Here is a 19,264-nt window from a genome sequence, read left to right on the forward strand (position 1 = left end):
CAAAACCATACATGTGCTGCATTGCTTGGAACATTTATACAAACGTCACATGTTTGCATAAATAGTTACATAAAGTATTTGTCCATCTAGAAAAGCGAGAGGAGGAAGAGGAAGAGAAAGAAGAATTTGAAGAAGAAAGGAGCCGTGAGGAAAAAAGAAGTATCAAAGTTCATGCCATGGTCTCCGTATTCCAATTTATTATGAAACAAAGTTACATCTGTGCCCTCATAGCTATGATGGTATGTATGATATGATAGTATGTATGATATGACATGATGGTATGTATAATATGATATGTATAATATGATATGGTGCTATGTATGATATGATGGTAAGTATGATATATGATGGTATGTATGATATGATATGATGGTATGTATGCTATGATGGTATGTATAATATGATGGTACACACATGGTATATAAGATATGATGGTATGATATGGTAGTACATATATGATGGTATGTAAGGTATGATATGGTGTGTATGATATGGTGTGTACAATATCTAATGGTATGTATGATATGGTGGTATGTATGATATGATGTGATGGTATGTATGCTATGATGGTATGTATAATATGATGGTACACATATAATGGTATATAAGATATGATGGTATGATATGATAGTACATATATGATGGTATGTAAGATATGGTGTGTATATGATGGTGTGTACAATATCTGATGGTATGTATGATATGGTATGTATGATATGATATGGTATGTATGATATGATGCTATGTGCAATATGATATGATGGTATGTATGATATGATGGTGTATACAATATCTGATGGTATGTATAAGATGGTATGTATGATATTATGGTATATATGATATATGATGATATGTATGATATGATGCTATGTGTAATGTGATATGATGGTATGTATGATATGATGGTATGTATGATATGATATGAGGAAGGTATGATATGATGCTATGTGCAATATGATATGATGGTATGTGTGATATGGTGTGTACAATATCTGATGGTATGTATGATAATGATGATATGTATAATATGATATGATGGTATGTATGACATGATACTAGCTGCAATATGATATGATATGTATGATATGATGGTATGTATGATATGATGGTGTGTACAATATCTGATGGTATGTATGATATGATGGTATATATGATATATGATGATATGTATGATATGATGCTATGTGTAATGTGATATGATGGTATGTATGATATGATGGTATGTATGATATGATATGAGGAAGGTATGATATGATGCTATGTGCAATATGATATGATGGTATGTGTGATATGGTGTGTACAATATCTGATGGTATGTATGATAATGATGATATGTATAATATGATGGTATGTATGATATGATGCTATGTGCAATATGATATGATGGTATGTGTGATATGGTGTGTACAATATCTGATGGTATGTATGATGATATGTATGATATGATATGATGGTATGTATGATATGATACTATCTGCAATATGATATGTATGATATGATGGTATGTATGATATGATGGTGTGTACAATATCTGATGGTATGTATGATATGATGGTATGTATGATATGATGGTATGTATGATATGATGGTATGTATGATATGATGGTGTGTACAATATCTGATGGTATGTATGATATGATGGTATGTATGATATGATGGTATGTATGATATGATGGTGTGTACAATATCTGATGGTATGTATGATGATATGTATGATATGATATGATGGTATGTATGATATGATACTATCTGCAATATGATATGTATGATATGATGGTATGTATGATATGATGGTGTGTACAATATCTGATGGTGTGTATGATATGATGGTATGTATGATATGATGGTGTGTATGATATGATGGTGTGTACAATATCTGATGGTATGTATGATATGATGGTATGTATGATATGATGGTATGTATGATATGATGGTGTGTACAATATCTGATGGTGTGTATGATATGATGGTATGTATGATATGATGGTGTGTATGATATGATGGTGTGTACAATATCTGATGGTATGTATGATATGATGGTATGTATGATATGATGGTGTGTATGATATGATGGTATGTATGATATGATGGTATGTATGATATGATGGTGTGTACAATATCTGATGGTATGTATGATATGATGGTATGTATGATATGATGGTATGTATGATATGATGGTGTGTACAATATCTGATGGTATGTATGATATGATGGTATGTATGATATGATGGTGTGTATGATATGATGGTGTGTACAATATCTGATGGTATGTATGATATGATGGTATGTATGATATGATGGTATGTATGATATGATGGTATGTACAATATCTGATGGTATGTATGATATGATGGTATGTATGATATGATGGTATATATGATATGATGGTATGTATGATATGATGGTATGTATGATATGATGGTGTGTACAATATCTGATGGTATGTATGATATGATGGTATGTATGATATGATGGTGTGTATGATATGATGGTGTGTATGATATGATGGTATGTATGATATGATGGTGTGTACAATATCTGATGGTATGTATGATATGATGGTATGTATGATATGATGGTGTGTATGATATGATGGTGTGTATGATATGATGGTATGTATGATATGATGGTGTGTACAATATCTGATGGTATGTATGACATGATGGTATGTATGATATGATGGTGTGTATGATATGATGGTGTGTATGATATGATGGTATGTATGATATGATGGTGTGTACAATATCTGATGGTATGTATGATATGATGGTATGTATGATATGATGGTGTGTATGATATGATGGTATGTATGATATGATGGTGTGTACAATATCTGATGGTATGTATGATATGATGGTATGTATGATATGATGGTATGTATGATATGATGGTGTGTACAATATCTGATGGTATGTATGATATGATGGTATGTATGATATGATGGTGTGTATGATATGATGGTGTGTATGATATGATGGTGTGTATGATATGATGGTATGTATGATATGATGGTGTGTATGATATGATGGTGTGTATGATATGATGGTGTGTATGATATGATGGTGTGTATGATATGATGGTATGTATGATATGATGGTATGTATGATATGATGGTGTGTACAATATCTGATGGTATGTATGATATGATGGTATGTATGATATGATGGTATGTATGATATGATGGTATGTATGATATGGTATATATGATATGATGGTATGTATGATATGATGGTATGTATGATATGATGGTGTGTACAATATCTGATGGTATGTATGATATGATGGTATGTATGATATGATGGTATGTATGATATGATGGTGTGTACAATATCTGATGGTATGTATGATATGATGGTATGTATGATATGATGGTGTGTACAATATCTGATGGTATGTATGATATGATGGTATGTATGATATGATGGTGTGTATGATATGATGGTGTGTATGATATGATGGTGTGTACAATATCTGATGGTATGTATGATATGATGGTATGTATGATATGATGGTATGTATGACATGATGGTATGTATGACATGATGGTGTGTATGATATGATGGTGTGTATGATATGATGGTATGTATGATATGATGGTATGTATGATATGATGGTGTGTACAATATCTGATGGTATGTATGATATGATGGTATGTATGACATGATGGTATGTATGACATGATGGTGTGTATGACATGATGGTGTGTATGATATGATTGTGTGTATGATATGATGGTATGTATGATATGATGGTGTGTATGATATGATGGTGTGTATGATATGATGGTATGTATGATATGATGGTGTGTATGATATGATGGTATGTATGATATGATGGTGTGTACAATATCTGATGGTATGTATGATATGATGGTATGTATGATATGATGGTGTGTATGATATGATGGTGTGTATGATATGATGGTGTGTATGATATGATGGTATGTATGATATGATGGTGTGTATGATATGATGGTGTGTATGATATGATGGTATGTATGATATGATGGTGTGTATGATATGATGGTGTGTATGATATGATGGTGTGTATGATATGATGGTATGTATGATATGATGGTGTGTATGATATGATGGTGTGTATGATATGATGGTGTGTATGATATGATGGTATATATGAGTGGAGGCTGCCAGACTGCTGGAGAAAGGAGACCACAGCCCCACTGGCTCTAAGTGCTGCTATCCTCTCAGGGCCAGCAGAAGTATAGGAATCCCCCTGATGCCTTGGCAGAGAATGGTCAGCTGTGTTAATTTTTCATGGTATATTTGTACTACAGATTGTAAAATTGTGTCCTTTTCACCTCTATTTATCCTCTTTTAAGTATTAATACATTTCTTTCAAATTAGCTTATCAAGTCAGACTCCCTCTTATTTTGCCAATTTGAGAGGACATACTAGTTTTTCTAAATGACATTGAAGGTCTTTGAGGTTAACATAGGCTGCTTTTATTCCTTTCAGATAGTGAGAATTATATTCACATCTTATCTTAGATTTGGGTGAGACGTTATTCCATCTTAGCTACCATAACTTTTTTTTTTTTTTTTTTTTGAGATGGAGTCTTGCTCTGTCGCACTGGCTGGAATGCAGTGGCACGATCTTGGCTCACTGCAAGCTCCACCTCCGGGGTTCACACCATTCTCCTGCCTCAGCCTCCCGAGTAGCTGGGACTACAGGCACCTGCCACCACGCCCAGCTAATTTTTTTTTTTTTGGTATTTTTAGTAAAGACGGGGTTTCACCGTGTTAGCCAGGATGGTCTCGATCTCCTGACCTCGTGATCCACCCGCCTCGGCCTCCCAAAGTGCTGGGATTACAGGCGTGAGCCTTCGCGCCCAGCCAGCTGCAATAATGTTTTACCAATATGAGCATCAAACAACCGTGGTTCCCTAGAGCACCTTCCAATTGTGAGCTCTCAGTTTATACGTGTTTCTACTCACCATCTGCAACATCACACCTTCAAAATAGTCCCTTGGCCCATAGATAGAAAATAAAAGAAGCTATAATCTCTCCCTTTCCCAAAAACAAATTTTCTCAGGAAATTTGATTTATTTTTGAGAAACCTAACATTCTTGTTTAAAATACGACTCTTCTAAATTCTGTGGTCAACAGTGAGATCCTATGGACACCTTTGATGATAAAAATAAAAATATTCTTTAACTCAGGGGACATAGAACCTAGGCACAGTTTCCCAGGCACTCAGTCCAGGTGCTTCTCAGACGAACCTGTGTGTGCTCAACTTCGGTTTCCAGTAAGGAACACAGCCACATGCGAGAGGAGGCTGGGAAAAAGAAAGCACCACAAAATTGAAGAGGCTAATTTGGGGATTGCCAACTCTATTCTTCAAATAAAATTAGTTCTGTGCTCTTTGGTTACTTTTTGACATTTTCTATACATCAACTGTTACTTTAAACTGCAGCAGATCTCTCATTCTGAACTCACAAAAGTATACCCTATTTTTTTTTCTCTCTAAGCCAGATAAGTTTGGTCTTTTCTTTAAAGCAATAGAGCTAAATAAAGTAAAATAAAATATTTGCTTACACGTTTTGTTAATTAACTGAAAAAAATCTATTGTGAAAACAACACAATCCTTCATTAAAAATGTGCCCATGTCTGGTACCATTCTGCTGTGTTAATGGAGCTACAATATTAAAGCTTTAAAACCTCCCGTCTTCCAAGCCACCACTCCACGGCTTGGGGTCTCCATCACTCCACCACAACTCTCTACTCTCCCTGGTTTGAATATGATAGAATATTTGAACTTTTTAGAGTTTTTACCTTACCAGGGTCGGGGGACCGAGCACTGTACTAACCATGGTCGTGTTTCCTTTTCTGTCCTCCTGAGGCCTGGAGCATCACCTATCACAGCTGGCTGACCTTCGTGCTGCTGATCTGGTCGTGCACTCTTTGGATGATTCGCAACAGAAGAAAATATGCCATGATCAGCTCTCCCTTCATGGTGGTTTATGGAAACCTATTGTTGATATTACAGTATATATGGAGTTTTGAACTTCCTGAAATTAAAAAGGTTCCAGGATTTTTAGAAAAGAAAGAGCCAGGAGAACTCGCTTCCAAAGTAAGTGAATAGAATACAATAAAACAAAACAATGACACAAAACCACAATCGTCATCATAATCGTATCCAACAGAAACCTTACAAAAACAGGCTCCAAATATTCACTGCTTTGTAAAAATGAACAAATATGAGACTGTAGGACACAATTTACGGTGCTTAGAGGCCTCTATAATTTAAACATGAACATATATTACACCATGATTTAACTTTTACTTAGAAATGACAATGTTTTCCACTCAAAGAAAACTTGTATAAATGTTTTTAAGTATAAATCTTACTAGAGTAAAAATGAAGGTGAAAAGAGGAAAATACAGTGTAAAATGTGTTACGGAGTACAGGGCTGTCTTTGATTACCATTTTATAAAACATGCTTAGCACATTAGTGTCACAAGTAAGTATTGATTATTCATGACGTTTTTCTCCAATTCCTTCCTAAAGAACATTTTTAGCAGCAAAAATTAAGTATGACACTTACTGTTTTTCTTCTACTGATTATATGATATGTTCTTATCTGAGTTAGAATGTTCATACTCTTTTCGTTACTCATTTGTTTTTATGAGCCATTTTAACAGTTTTATTTCAAAAGATTAGATTTCCAAATTTACTGTTTGTTTTGTTAACAAAATGGCAGACTAAACACACATTCCCTTTGTGTTAATAATTTAGTTTTAAGACAGGAAAAATAAACGTGTATGTATTGAATGGGTCTTGGAAATCAGTATCTTTGGAGGAGATGGTCATTTACATCACATGAAATTCACCTTTCCTGGGAGCAGCTGCCCACTTGAAGGATTATCACACACCCCATATCCAAGGCAATCAGCTGTAAATGGGGTAGAGTACACTAGGGCAAAGTTTGCTGTTCGTAACAGATTTTTGGGTGAAGAACTACTGGGGTAAATGACACACATTCTAACAGATGAATTCTAGTGACAGAGGTAGGAATATAACCCCTGTGTTCATGGACCAAGGCATTTCATTCATTGATCCATTCATCCCAGACTCCCACGCCTGCTTCTTCTCCTCACCCTGCTCCATGCTGAAAATCCCACGTTGTACTCTCACTTACTCTGTCTCCCTCTTTCCTCTTAAACACAGACCCACACACAACATATTCACACACAACTGGTAACTTAGTCTTCTTCTACTTAAAAAAATCAAAATTATATTCTTTTGACTATGTAAATTCATCACAGTCCGACTCCGAATAGCAATGAAACTGCTAAAATGGCGTGCCAAGTCACTAGTTCAATTATCTCCTGTCGAATCCAAAATTAACAGTTCTTTAGGAGGAAAACATTATTTGGGAAATAAATTTGTTACTCGTGGAAAAAAAAAGTTATTCTGGGAATCTAGGTCTGCGCTTGTATTTTAATGTTCCCAGGGACTTAGAAAAAAGTGCAAGGTTTTGTCATAGAAGGTAGTAATACACCTCCAGGCATATAACATTTCTATTACAATAACGTGTAAAACCCATTTTTAAACACACACTTTATGGAGTGTAGTGGATGAGTCAGTGTGATAGAGAATGAGAGAATAGAATCTCCTCCTCAGTCCTCAAGGGTCTGAACCCCTCCCAAGGAGCCGGACTTACCTGCTTGGCAGCTTTCCTCAGTCCCAGAGCATCTCATTTCTGGCTCCATATCAAGACCTTTTATTAAATAACTCAACTTCTCTAAGAATGATGTCCCACTTGCTCTCAATTACTCTTAACCTCTCTGAATATGCATTGGAGAAACAATTTTTCCCCCCAATTTGCAGCAATAGTTCAATTCATAGTGGCTTCCAGAATTTTAACTTCAGATTTGCATAAATGTAGGCACTCCGGTTCTTGATTTCATTAGGCCCTGGGCATATTGGCCAGGACTTATTGGCACTAGTCTATGTTGAAAGTAAATGATAAGTAGACATTTATGGATAGGTAAGTGGTCAATTCAAATTGAAAATGACCCGTTCATTTATATTTATTTATATTTATTTTGTTTTATTTTTTCACTTCACTGGAAAATATTTATAAAAAGTCTGCTATGAACCACAAGATACCACTTCATGTCTACTAGGATGACTATAATTTTTTTTTTTTTTTTGAGATAGAGTCTCGCTCTGTTGCCCCAGGCTGGAGTGCAGTGGCGCGATCTCGACTCACTGCAAGCTCCGCCTCCCAGGTTCACACCATTCTCCTGGCTCAGCCTCCCAAGTGGCGGACTACAGGTGACCGCCACCACGCCCGGCTAATTTTTTTGTATTATTTTTTTTAGTAGAGGCGGGGTTTCACTATGTTAGCCAGGATGGTCTCAATCTCCTGACCTCATGACCTGCCTGCCTCGGCCTCCCAAAGTGCTGGGATTACAGGCGTGAGCCACCGTGCCCAGCCAGAATGGCTATAATTTTTAAAAAGGTAGATAATAACCAGTGCTACTGAGGACATGGAGAAGTTGAAACGGTCACACACTGCTGGTGGGAATGTAAAATGGTGCAGCAACTTTGAAAAACAAAGTGCCAGTTCCTCAAAATGTTAAACGTAAAATTACCGTAAGACCAGCAATTCCAGTCCTAGGTTCATTTACCCAGGAGGATTGAAACCATCTGTCCACACAAAAACTTGTATATGAATGTTCATAGCAGAATTATCCATCGTAGCTAAAATATGGAAATGATCCAAATGCCTATTAACTAATGAAAGGACAAAATGTTGTATGGCCATGCAATGGAATATTGCTGGGTAATTAAAAGAGATAAAGAACTGTGCATGCTACCAGTGGATTAACCTGGAAAACATTATGCTAAGTAAAAACAATCCCTTACGAAAGGCTACCTATTATATAATTTCATTCATAAAAAATTTCCAGATTAGGCAAAACTATAGAGACAAAAAGTGAATTTGTGGTTGGCTAGGGCTGAGACGGAGAAAAGGAAGTACCTGCCATGGGGCTTCTTACACAGGGGTGATGAAAGTGTTGCAAAATGCATTGCAGTGATGGTTGCATAACTCTGAATATACTAAAAACCACTGAATCTAAATGGGTGAACTGTGTAGTATGTGAATTATATCTCAATAAAGCTATTTTTAAAAACCACTGTGTGTGACCAGGCATGGTGGTTCACACCTGTAATCCCAGCACTTTGGGAGGCCGAAGTAAACAGATCAGCTGAGGTCAGGAGTTCGAGACCAGCCTGGCTAGCATGGGGAAACCCCGTCTCTACTAAAAAAATACAAAAACTAGCCGGGCATGGTGGTGTATGCCTGTAATCCCAGCTACTTGGGAGGCTGAGGCAGGATAATCGGTTGAATCCGGGAGGCAGAGGTTGCAGTGAGCTGAAATCATTCCATTACACTCCAGCCGGGACAATCAGAGCGAAACTCCCTCTCAAAAAACAACAACCACAGCAACAAACCTACTGTGTGTTAGGTACTATATTTCCTAAACAATAGAGTTCCCCCAAATCAAAAAGTTTTTTATTTTTTCGTCCTTAAGAAAATGTTACTTTAAAAGTATGAGCACTTAGAATTAGACTCCCTGCAGCTTTAGAAGATTAATAATAAGGGGTTCTATTTTCTGGGATGAAATTTTCCTTTTCCCATCTATGGAATTCTTCAAAATAAGGAACATTGCAGTCAAGGGGGTATTATGCAAGAAGTATGTCTTCCTTTTACAATTGTAATGACGTCACAGTCAGGAGGGAACCAACCAGGGACCAGCACCTCATGGGAGACCACTTGTTGCAGTTGATTTCCTGCCCAGGTGGAAGTCGTTAGACAGGTTGGGTTCATCTTCCTCAGGACTTGCGTGGTGCTCCTGGCACCCAACACAAGCATGGGAGCATCCTCGGAAAAGGGACTTAAAAGCCGTGAATCTCAGCTGAAATCAGGCAGGTGACCTGACTCTGTCTCCAATAAAAATGTTTATTTATGGTGCTCCCACTGGAATGCGGAGAAAACGTTGTATTTGTTGAATGTTTTTACATTCCAAATGGTTGCTTAATTCTTGTTTTGCTGCTTCTCTACTTTCAGATCCTTTTCACCATTACTTTTTGGCTACTGCTGAGGCAGCACCTCACAGAGCAAAAAGCTCTGCGAGAAAAGGAAGCTCTTTTATCGGAAGTCAAAATTGGCAGTCAGGAAAATGAAGAAAAAGGTAAATTAGTGTACATGGCGTGTGGCCAGAGAGTTTGGTGCTCAGCAAAATTACAGAGAAAGAGCCCCAAAATACATCAGAAAGCTTCAGAATAAATGAAAGTGGAATGTAAACTTGGAGCACTAAGTAACGTTATTATAGCGTGTGACTTTTGAGGTGCACGTGAGAGTTCCAAAGGAATGTTAAAAATATGCCATTTGGGCCCAGCGCGGTGGCTCACGCCTGTAATCCCAGCACTTCGGGAAGTTGAGGTAGGCAGATCACGAGGTCAGGAGATCGAGACCATCCTGGCTAATATGGTGAAACCTCATCTCTACTAAAAATGCAAAAAACTAGCCGGGCAAGGTGGCGGCGCCTGTAGTCCCAGCTACTCGGGAGGCTGAGGCAGGAGAATGGCGTGAACCTGGGAGGCAGAGCTTTCCGTGAGCTGAGATCCGGCCACTGCACTCCAGCCTGGGCGACAGAGCAAGACTCTGTCTCAAAAAAAATAAAAAATTAAAAAATGTGCCATTTGATTCTCATGAAGGTGATTCCTAGTGAAAGAAAAACTGAGCCTCTGAGAAATTAAATGACTCCTCCCAGGTCATACTTTTAGTGAGTATTGGAACGAAGAAACTAACTCACATCTTTTACATTTAAAACTTCTTTCTTCTTTCTTAAAAATAGTATACCACAATGTAAAAACAGATGATGATAATGTTATCACCTTGATAGTCTTAGACCTGCTATATAGGTAAAATAAGAACAGCTTGCTCCCTAACTCCCTAGATATGCCAATAAATGTAAGTTTAATGTTTGTAGAATGGATCGAAGAGTATTTGTGAGGTTAGGAAGCACTGTCTGTGAAAAGGAGCCTATAAATGTCCACAGAAGCTGGGCTGGTAACCTTAAGATTTAACCAGTAACCATAAGAACCAATGCAGGCATATATATACACACACACACACACACACACATTTATGTTTAGTTTCTTATTTAGACCTAACCAATCAGTTGTTTTTCAGTAACAAAAGTCTGTCCATAAGATTCAAATCTTGCCTATATGATTTGGATGTCTCTGTTCAACATAGTGATTAAATTAACCAGTTAATTTTGGTAAAAAATGATTAATTTGATATCAACAATTGCTCTGAGCCCTCACTTGATTTTCACTCTCCTCACTCTGTGAATCTACTAGTTGTTTGAATAAATTATTCAAATTAACCCCAATAATTCTTTTGAAATAATTATTCAAGTTCTTCAAATATAAGACTTTGTAACACAGAGATGAGTCCCATGTATTAGCATATTTTAAAGCAACACAATGTGAGTTTTTTATTTTGATCCATTAAATTGTTTTAAACTTAAATTACAATTACTCTTTCAATCTAATTTAAATTAAATTATGTTTCACTGTATCTCTTAAATTTTGAGTTATTTAAAAGCATGCTTTTTTGGTTAAGATTGATAGCATTAACCACATTTGGTAAAGTACTACTTGGATTGTCTAGAGCCGTGAAACAATTAGAATTTGAAATTGATATACTCATTTAGATTTGTGTTATTGTTGCCTATTTATTTTTTTCATCTCACAGCACTTAAAGCTATCACTCGGTATCAGAAATTTAAAAAGACCTTGTATATAAATTAGTATTACCAAATTTATTTTCTTGTAAACTCTATTTTGAGAAGGTTATGAAAATTGACTTTTAATCTAGTTAGGAATGTTGCTGTGTTTATGAGAATAGTTTAAAATCACCCAAATTATGCAATAACTTGGAAAATGCATGCCTCTACATCCTACATATATCACACGTGGTCAAAGTGTGGTTCTACACAGATAACCAGCTAAGTGTAACAGTATAGTTTTCTATTTGAAGATGAGGAACTTCAAGATATACAAGTGGAAGGAGAGCCCAAAGAGAAGGAGGAAGAAGAGGAAGCGAAGGAAGAGAAGCAAGAGAGAAAGAAGGTAGAGGAAGAGGAAGTTGAAGAAGAAGATGAGCAGGACATCATGAAAGTCCTGGGCAATCTGGTGGTGGCCATGTTCATCAAGTACTGGATCTACGTCTGCGGAGGCATGTTCTTCTTCGTCAGCTTCGAGGGGAAAATCGTAATGTACAAAATCATCTACATGGTGCTGTTCCTGTTCTGTGTGGCCCTGTATCAGGTGGGTACACAGTTGATCATTTTCATTCTCACATCTGTCCCAGGAATATACATGAGCTACCTTTGCAGAGATTCTAAATCACTAGACTCATGAACATAGATAAAGTGATCGGCAAGATTCAAACATTATATCCCAAGAATCCTAAAATGGTAAATGACTGTCTTCAACTTCTTTACTATTTCAAAATTTCAGGGCTGGATGCAGTGGCTCATGCCTATAATTTCAGCACTTTGGGAGGCAAGGGAGGAGGGCTGCTTGAGGCCAGGGGTTCCAAACCAACCTGGGCAAAATACTGAAGTCTTGTCTCTACAAAAAATTTTCTTAAATTAAAAAATTAGCCATGTGTGGTGGCACACCTGTAGTCCTAGTTTCTTGGTAGGCTGAGGCAGGAGGATCACTTGATCCCAGGAGGTCAGGGCTGCAGTGAGCTATGCTTGTACCACTACAGTACAACTGGGCAACAGATTAAGATGCCATCCCTAAAAAAAAGTAAAAATAAAAAATTTAGGTTGTTGAAAAATCAGGAAAAAGTTCATACATAAGTTTTCCAAAAATTATTCATCAAAAAAAATCTGTAAAATTGAATTACATTTCTATTTCTTTCTTTCTTTTTTTTTTTTTTTTTTTTTTTTTTTGAGACAGAGTCTTGCTCTGTCCCTTAGGCTGGAGTGCAGTGGCGTGATCTCTGCTCATTGCTCACTGCAATCTCCACCTCCCAGGTTCAAGCGAGTCTCATGCCTCAGCCTCCCAAGTAGCTGGGATTCCAAGTGTGCACCAACACCTCCAGCTAATGTTTGTATTTTTAGTAGAGACAGGGTTTCACCATGTTGGCCAGGCTGGTTTCAAACTCCTGGCCTCAAGTGATCTGCCCTCCTCGGCCTCCCAGAGTTCCGGGATTACAGGCATGAATCACTGCACCTGGCCTGTAAAAATTGAATTACATTTTAAAATAGTAATTTAAAAGCTAGATAATCTGAAGTCGTGGAGTATTCCTAGGTATACTTTTGCATTTCAGGCTTTAGGGTCAGAAAACGATGTATGTGTGGCATGTGCCTGCTCTTTGTGTACATATATATGTGTAGTGCACTGACTGCTTTCGTATTTCATTAATTAAAAGGATTTCATTCATTAAAATAATTTAATATATGAAATGCATTAAAATGAGTTAGCTCTCCACAGACTCACTTTTAACTGATGATAAAAGAGAATCTAATAATAGAAACACATGGAACAGTAAAATATCTTGCAGGTAGCCAACAAGACAAATAAAAGAACTACAATAAACGAGAGTATATCATATGTTAAGATAAAAAAATCTCAAAAGAAATCAGTGAACTTTTGAATACTCTTAAAAATTCAGGATGGATGTTCTCTAATGAATATCCACAGCTTATGGTAAAATGAGATGTCTTTTTTTCTGTGGTTGTTTCACATTTTCATTCATACAATATTGCTTTCAATTTCAAAATGGATGTGGTTTTCTCTGAGCAGTGATAATAACCACAATGACAGCAGCACTTACCCTACTGTTCCTTGAGCGCCCTCTATGGGCCAGATAGCTTGCAGGAACCCGTAAATACCTATTTCATCGTCGTAGCAACCCTGCAAAATAGGCACTTATGGAGACGCTCTGGAAGGTTCAGCCACTTCCCCAAAGACAGAGTTAGCAACCACTTATAGAACTGGGGTTCTAACCCAGGACCACTCCACTATGTTAGGCATGGAACATTAAAAACTAGAAATGAAATAGACTTTATTTTCAGACATTTGTGAATGTAATCACTTGTCTTACTTGAATAAACCAAATATTTTTGTGAGTTTTTCTAAAATGATTTTTTTCTCGTTTGTTTTTTTCCACTATCTGATTTGCAGGTGCACTATGAATGGTGGAGGAAAATTCTAAAATATTTTTGGATGTCAGTGGTTATTTACACTATGCTGGTGCTTATCTTTATATACACATATCAGTTTGAAAACTTCCCAGGCCTGTGGCAAAATATGACTGGATTGAAAAAAGAAAAGTAAGTAATTTTGAGTTGAAAAATGATGAACAAGATGAAGACTTGAATGCATATCGTTCAAAAACATCTTTAAGGAAGATTTTAGCAAAGCATGATGTCATCACTGTCTATAAGTTCGTCAAGAATAGAAATTAAAACTTAGAGATTTTTGTGTTCCCTTTACTTAGCCCTTAGCTTAGAACATAGTAGGCACTCCATGAATTTTCAGCCCCATTTTAATGAAATGACATTTTCTAATGTTAGTTTCGTGTGAAACACACCTAGCACTTAGTCATGCTTTCTGCTCTCCACATTGGAGCTCAGCTCTTCAGTTCATAAGTAAGTTCATGCACTTATAAAGTAGCAGCCTTTGCTCATGTATGTTGCTGGGTGCTTAGATTCCAAGGAGTATTTAGTGCCATAAAGAAATAAATTTCTCTAAGTGCTAACAGACTTGTGATAATGAGATGGTTTTTCCCATGCATGTAGTAAGTAGCGCTCTATTCTTCTCTAATTTGCTTCTGTAAACTTCTGAAATTAGTTTGGAAATCCAGCCAGGATTGGGTTTTGAGCTGAAAATATTGATGTGGCTGAGAAAGAAGTCCCTTAGAAGTCTCTGTCCCTTAGAAGGGAACTAGACCAACACAGCTGAAGTGTCTATACAATAAGCGTTTATGAAATGCTGTCCATGGGCTGACACTATTTTGTGCCTGGAATATGACAGGGAACAAGACAGATAAAATCTAAGCCCTGTAGATCTTATATTCTAGCAGAGGAGACAAACAAGAAAACTATTTAGTGTAAAATAAGTCTGTTACACTTTGTGACAGGTCCGTGAAGGAAACAGACAACAGGCTGAGGCAGTGAGTAAGGGGGAACTATAAATGAGTGATTGGCACGGGCTTCGCTGAGGAGCTGGTTTAAACTGCAACTGAAGCATAAGAAGAAGCTTGTCTTAGGAAAAGTGTGTGAGTTTGAGCCTGGGGTGTGGAAGGGCATTTCAGGCAGAGGGAACAGCACATGCGAAGGTCCTGGGACAAGTCAGAGTTTGGCATAGCACATAAGAAGAACTGAAGACCGGGGGTGAGTGGACAGCGAAGAATGGGGAGAATTCAGGCAGGCAGTTGGGATGTGCATGGCTTGTAGGCAGCATTATTTGTATTCTATTCTTGGTGGAATTTTCTAATCTTTATAGATCCCTTGAGTAGCTGAGAAAACGCAATGTGTGGGAGGAGAAACAAGGAGACCAGTTAGTAGGCAGCAGCAGTGAGAAATGTGAGAAATGATGGCAGCTTCCCCTACACTCAGTGGAGGCAGAGACGGATAACAGGAGTGGGCCATTCAAGAGGTGCTTAGGAGGCTGAAGGAAATGTGGATGAATGAGATATGAAAGAAAAGAACATAGGAGACGTCTGACTTCTCAATTTGCACAGGGTAGACAGTTGTACCATTTATTGCTTCAGGGATACTAGAGTGGGGAGAGGGATGTGGAGGACAGCTTTGCTAAGAAAAATAGGAAAATCAAGAATACTGTTTTGGAAACACTAAATATGAAATAACTGCGAAACACCCGATTTCCATTAGCAATTTGGGCACAGGAATCTTACAGGAGGGGCCCGCACTGTAGATGTGCCTTGAGTCCTCAGTGTAAGGATGATGTATAAATCCACAGAAGAGGATTTCCCTAGCGGGCAGGCACAGCTGGAAGAGAGATCAAAACCGAGTCGTGGGGATATTTCAGCCTCTAGAGGTCCAATAGAAAAGGAGGAGATCGTGGAGGAATAAGAAACCAAGAGAGTGTGATGGCGTCAAAACCACGCTTGCCTCAAGGAAGACCAGAGGTTTAATTAAATAAAGCTAGAGAAGTAGCCCTTGAATTTGGCAATGTCAAGGTTTTTACTGACCATTGTTAAAGGAGGTTAGCTGGCTTGGTGGAAACGAAAGCCATATTGGATCATATCAGAGAGAGTGATGTAATAAACGATAGAACTGACAGGAGTATAAGACTGTGATGTAGTTTATCACAAAGAGTCTGTGACTTCATTGCCTAAGAGAGGCTCCTGCTTTTTATTTTGTTTTGTTTTGCAGGCTTGAGGATCTTGGCTTAAAGCAGTTTACTGTGGCTGAACTATTCACTCGCATATTCATCCCAACCTCCTTTCTGCTGGTGTGCATTTTACACCTGCACTATTTCCATGACCGGTTCCTTGAACTCACAGACCTCAAGTCCATTCCCAGCAAAGAAGAAAACACCATCTACAGGTGAGCCACTGAAAGAGACACAAACCTGTTGTTAACAGGAAGGCAGCCTTCAACCCTACCTGAGGTTGGCCACCTTGCGGGAAGCCAGTAATCTTGAGTTTCAGCCTTGAATTTTCCGTTAGTATCAGCTTGAGAGGAAAAGGGGAAAACGTGGAAGATTCTATGACACGTTCTGAAACAATGGGTAGTGACTCATGACTGGTTAATGTAAAGTGATCTTGATAGTCTTGTGAGATATTCAGAGTAGCTGTGGAGATTTAAACATTTTATAGTTGATATTTTAGAGTTGATAGAGTGTATTTGTGTCTAGGCTGGTTATATGTTTTTAGAACATTTACAGAATCCGGCTAATTCAGAGGATTTTTCCATTATGCTGACCACAAGTACAGAAGTCTTGTGAGAGCATAGCAAGAGATGATGGGCAGAGTTTTCCCTCCATTTTGGAAATAAAGAACTTTGGCTAAAAACACAGAATCTGCAATTGACTAGTAACTACAATCATATTGAAGGAGACAACATGATGACAATATCTTCTTTTAGCAGCTTACTGTTGTTTTCTCCTGATCAATAAATATAAATTGTTTGCGAATAACAGATGGGATATTACTTTCCCTGCCCATGTTTTTTCAAACCACAATGGGTTATCACAAATCCTTCACTGCGTTCCATCATGGAGACATCGCAAGCATTCTTCTAGTGAATGCTGACAATGGTCTTCCTCTCTGCCTCATGTTTAGCCTATGATTCAGATATTGGAAAAATGCTTGTTAAGCAGCTAAGGGAGCAAAGGGCTGTATTGAGAGGAGCACAGAGGTCACGGATGAAAATTCTCCTTAATTATTTGACTTTAAGGGAAAAAAAAAGATATCAATCGAAGATGAAGTAAGAGTTCATTATATGCATTTCGTAAAATGCAAACTTCCAGTGTTTTACTGTGTAGGAACTAGAGTTATGGATAGACCTAAAACATTTATTTAATGACAAGAAACATTTTATAATCCTTGTATGACCAGCAGATTCACTTTCCTTATTGTGTTGTGTTTCACCTATCATTCTGATACTTCAGATGACTCGTAGCCCATGGAACCAAGAGGTATCAGTCAGTCATGACTTGTTTTGTATCTAGCCATCATGAAAAATCAGGCTCTGCTAAAACCTGTCTGCTCCCAAGGCCCCAGCAGGGAGGAGGGCATGGATGGGGTCAGTGGCTTACCCTCTCCATATATGTACTCCTACTTACTGCAGTGATGATCAAACATTAGGAAAAATAGAGTAGTTATTAGAAGTTTTGGGACCCCCAAAAAAGATATCATTCATAGACAAACTTGATGGCGGGGAAAATCACCCCAAGTTTAAAAGTTTGCAAAGACAATGCCTGCACATAAGAGTGAGCATTGTCAGTAATCAGAAAAAGGATCTTTTTATGTCATTAGTTTGACATTGCTTGTGATCTGTGTGGATAAAACTAGTATTTGATATTTAATTCTGACCATGTAACATGTTTTAATTGACTCTAAGCTCTCACCATTCTTTTCAAGGGCCTTATTCAATAATTACACAGGATTTTAGTTAGCAGAGCCCATTTGTATGTTTGTGAAGGAGTTGTAATTATTAAGCATTGCTAATGAAATCTTTTTAAAAATGTTTTTCTTCCAAATGTCATTTCTTCTCTTGCATATTCATTTATTTTTCTCACTAAAAGTGCCTCCAGCATGCAGGAGCCTTTTTCTTGCCATTTTTCTTAATGTGGATGTGTCTGAGTCTTCTGTCATGCAATCAAACAGAGATACAATTCACCATTTATCCGGAAAAGTAGAAACAGGCAGGACCACAGTTTTGCAGAAGACAGTTAGGCTCACCAGCCTAGAGACTCCCAGGTTTTGGACCTAGTGTATGTGAAAACTGAATTAAGGTCCCACAGAATTCCCTTTAAGCACGTATAGTAGTGTTCAGCCTGTGCAGGTTCTGAGGAAGGACTGCAGCACACGCCAGGATGTAGGTTCTGTGTTTCCTCAGCTGCCGCTTCACAGCCTTTCCCTGCACCCCGGGGCAGAGAAGAAAGATCTAAATGATCTGTAGCGATATGAGTCCTGACTTGCCTTCCTTGCAGCTGCGACTTAGCCCTAAGCACTCCCTCAACGGTGAATTTTCCAAGTAAATGTAAGGGGTGAGGAGAGTGTGTAATGCCAGTTCTCTGAAGAGTTTAAGCACGTAGGATTTCATTTTTAGTTATATGAAGAAGAGTTTTCTAGAACCTTAGGAAAGTTGAAGAACTCACTCAAATTTGGTATTTTGGAATTTCATGCAACAGTTCGATATAAAGTCCTCAAGTTTAAACTTTGAACATTTTTTATATATGTATTATATAACCATATATTATATAATAATATAACATATATTATTATATAAATATATTATTTATATCATATATTATTATATACATATAAATTATATACATATAAATATACATACACATATATACATATAATATGTACATACATATATACATATAAAAATATATACATATAAATACATATACAAATAAAAATATAAATTATATACATATAAATATATTATTATATAATATATGTTATATAATACACATATAAAAATGTTCAAAGTTTAAAC

At 37.2% G+C, this 19,264-nt stretch overlaps 1 protein-coding gene across 4 annotated transcripts in view; it reads left to right on the forward strand.

Moving 5' to 3' along the window:
- PIEZO2 (piezo type mechanosensitive ion channel component 2) overlaps positions 1 to 19,264 on the forward strand; it is a 471,722-nt gene that overhangs the window by 340,319 nt on the left and 112,139 nt on the right. For all 4 annotated transcript variants that reach the window (XM_028838161.2, XM_077975335.1, XM_028838162.2 and 1 more), the window contains exons 12-17: positions 91 to 239; positions 5,859 to 6,089; positions 10,102 to 10,225; positions 12,085 to 12,374; positions 14,247 to 14,395; positions 16,463 to 16,636. In XM_028838161.2, coding sequence (XP_028693994.2) covers positions 91 to 239; positions 5,859 to 6,089; positions 10,102 to 10,225; positions 12,085 to 12,374; positions 14,247 to 14,395; positions 16,463 to 16,636 — 1,117 coding nt within the window. The remainder of the gene's footprint in view (positions 1 to 90; positions 240 to 5,858; positions 6,090 to 10,101; positions 10,226 to 12,084; positions 12,375 to 14,246; positions 14,396 to 16,462; positions 16,637 to 19,264) is intronic.

The sequence above is a fragment of the Macaca mulatta genome, chromosome 18, assembly GCF_049350105.2.
Source record: "Macaca mulatta isolate MMU2019108-1 chromosome 18, T2T-MMU8v2.0, whole genome shotgun sequence".
Lineage (NCBI taxonomy): Eukaryota > Metazoa > Chordata > Mammalia > Primates > Cercopithecidae > Macaca > Macaca mulatta.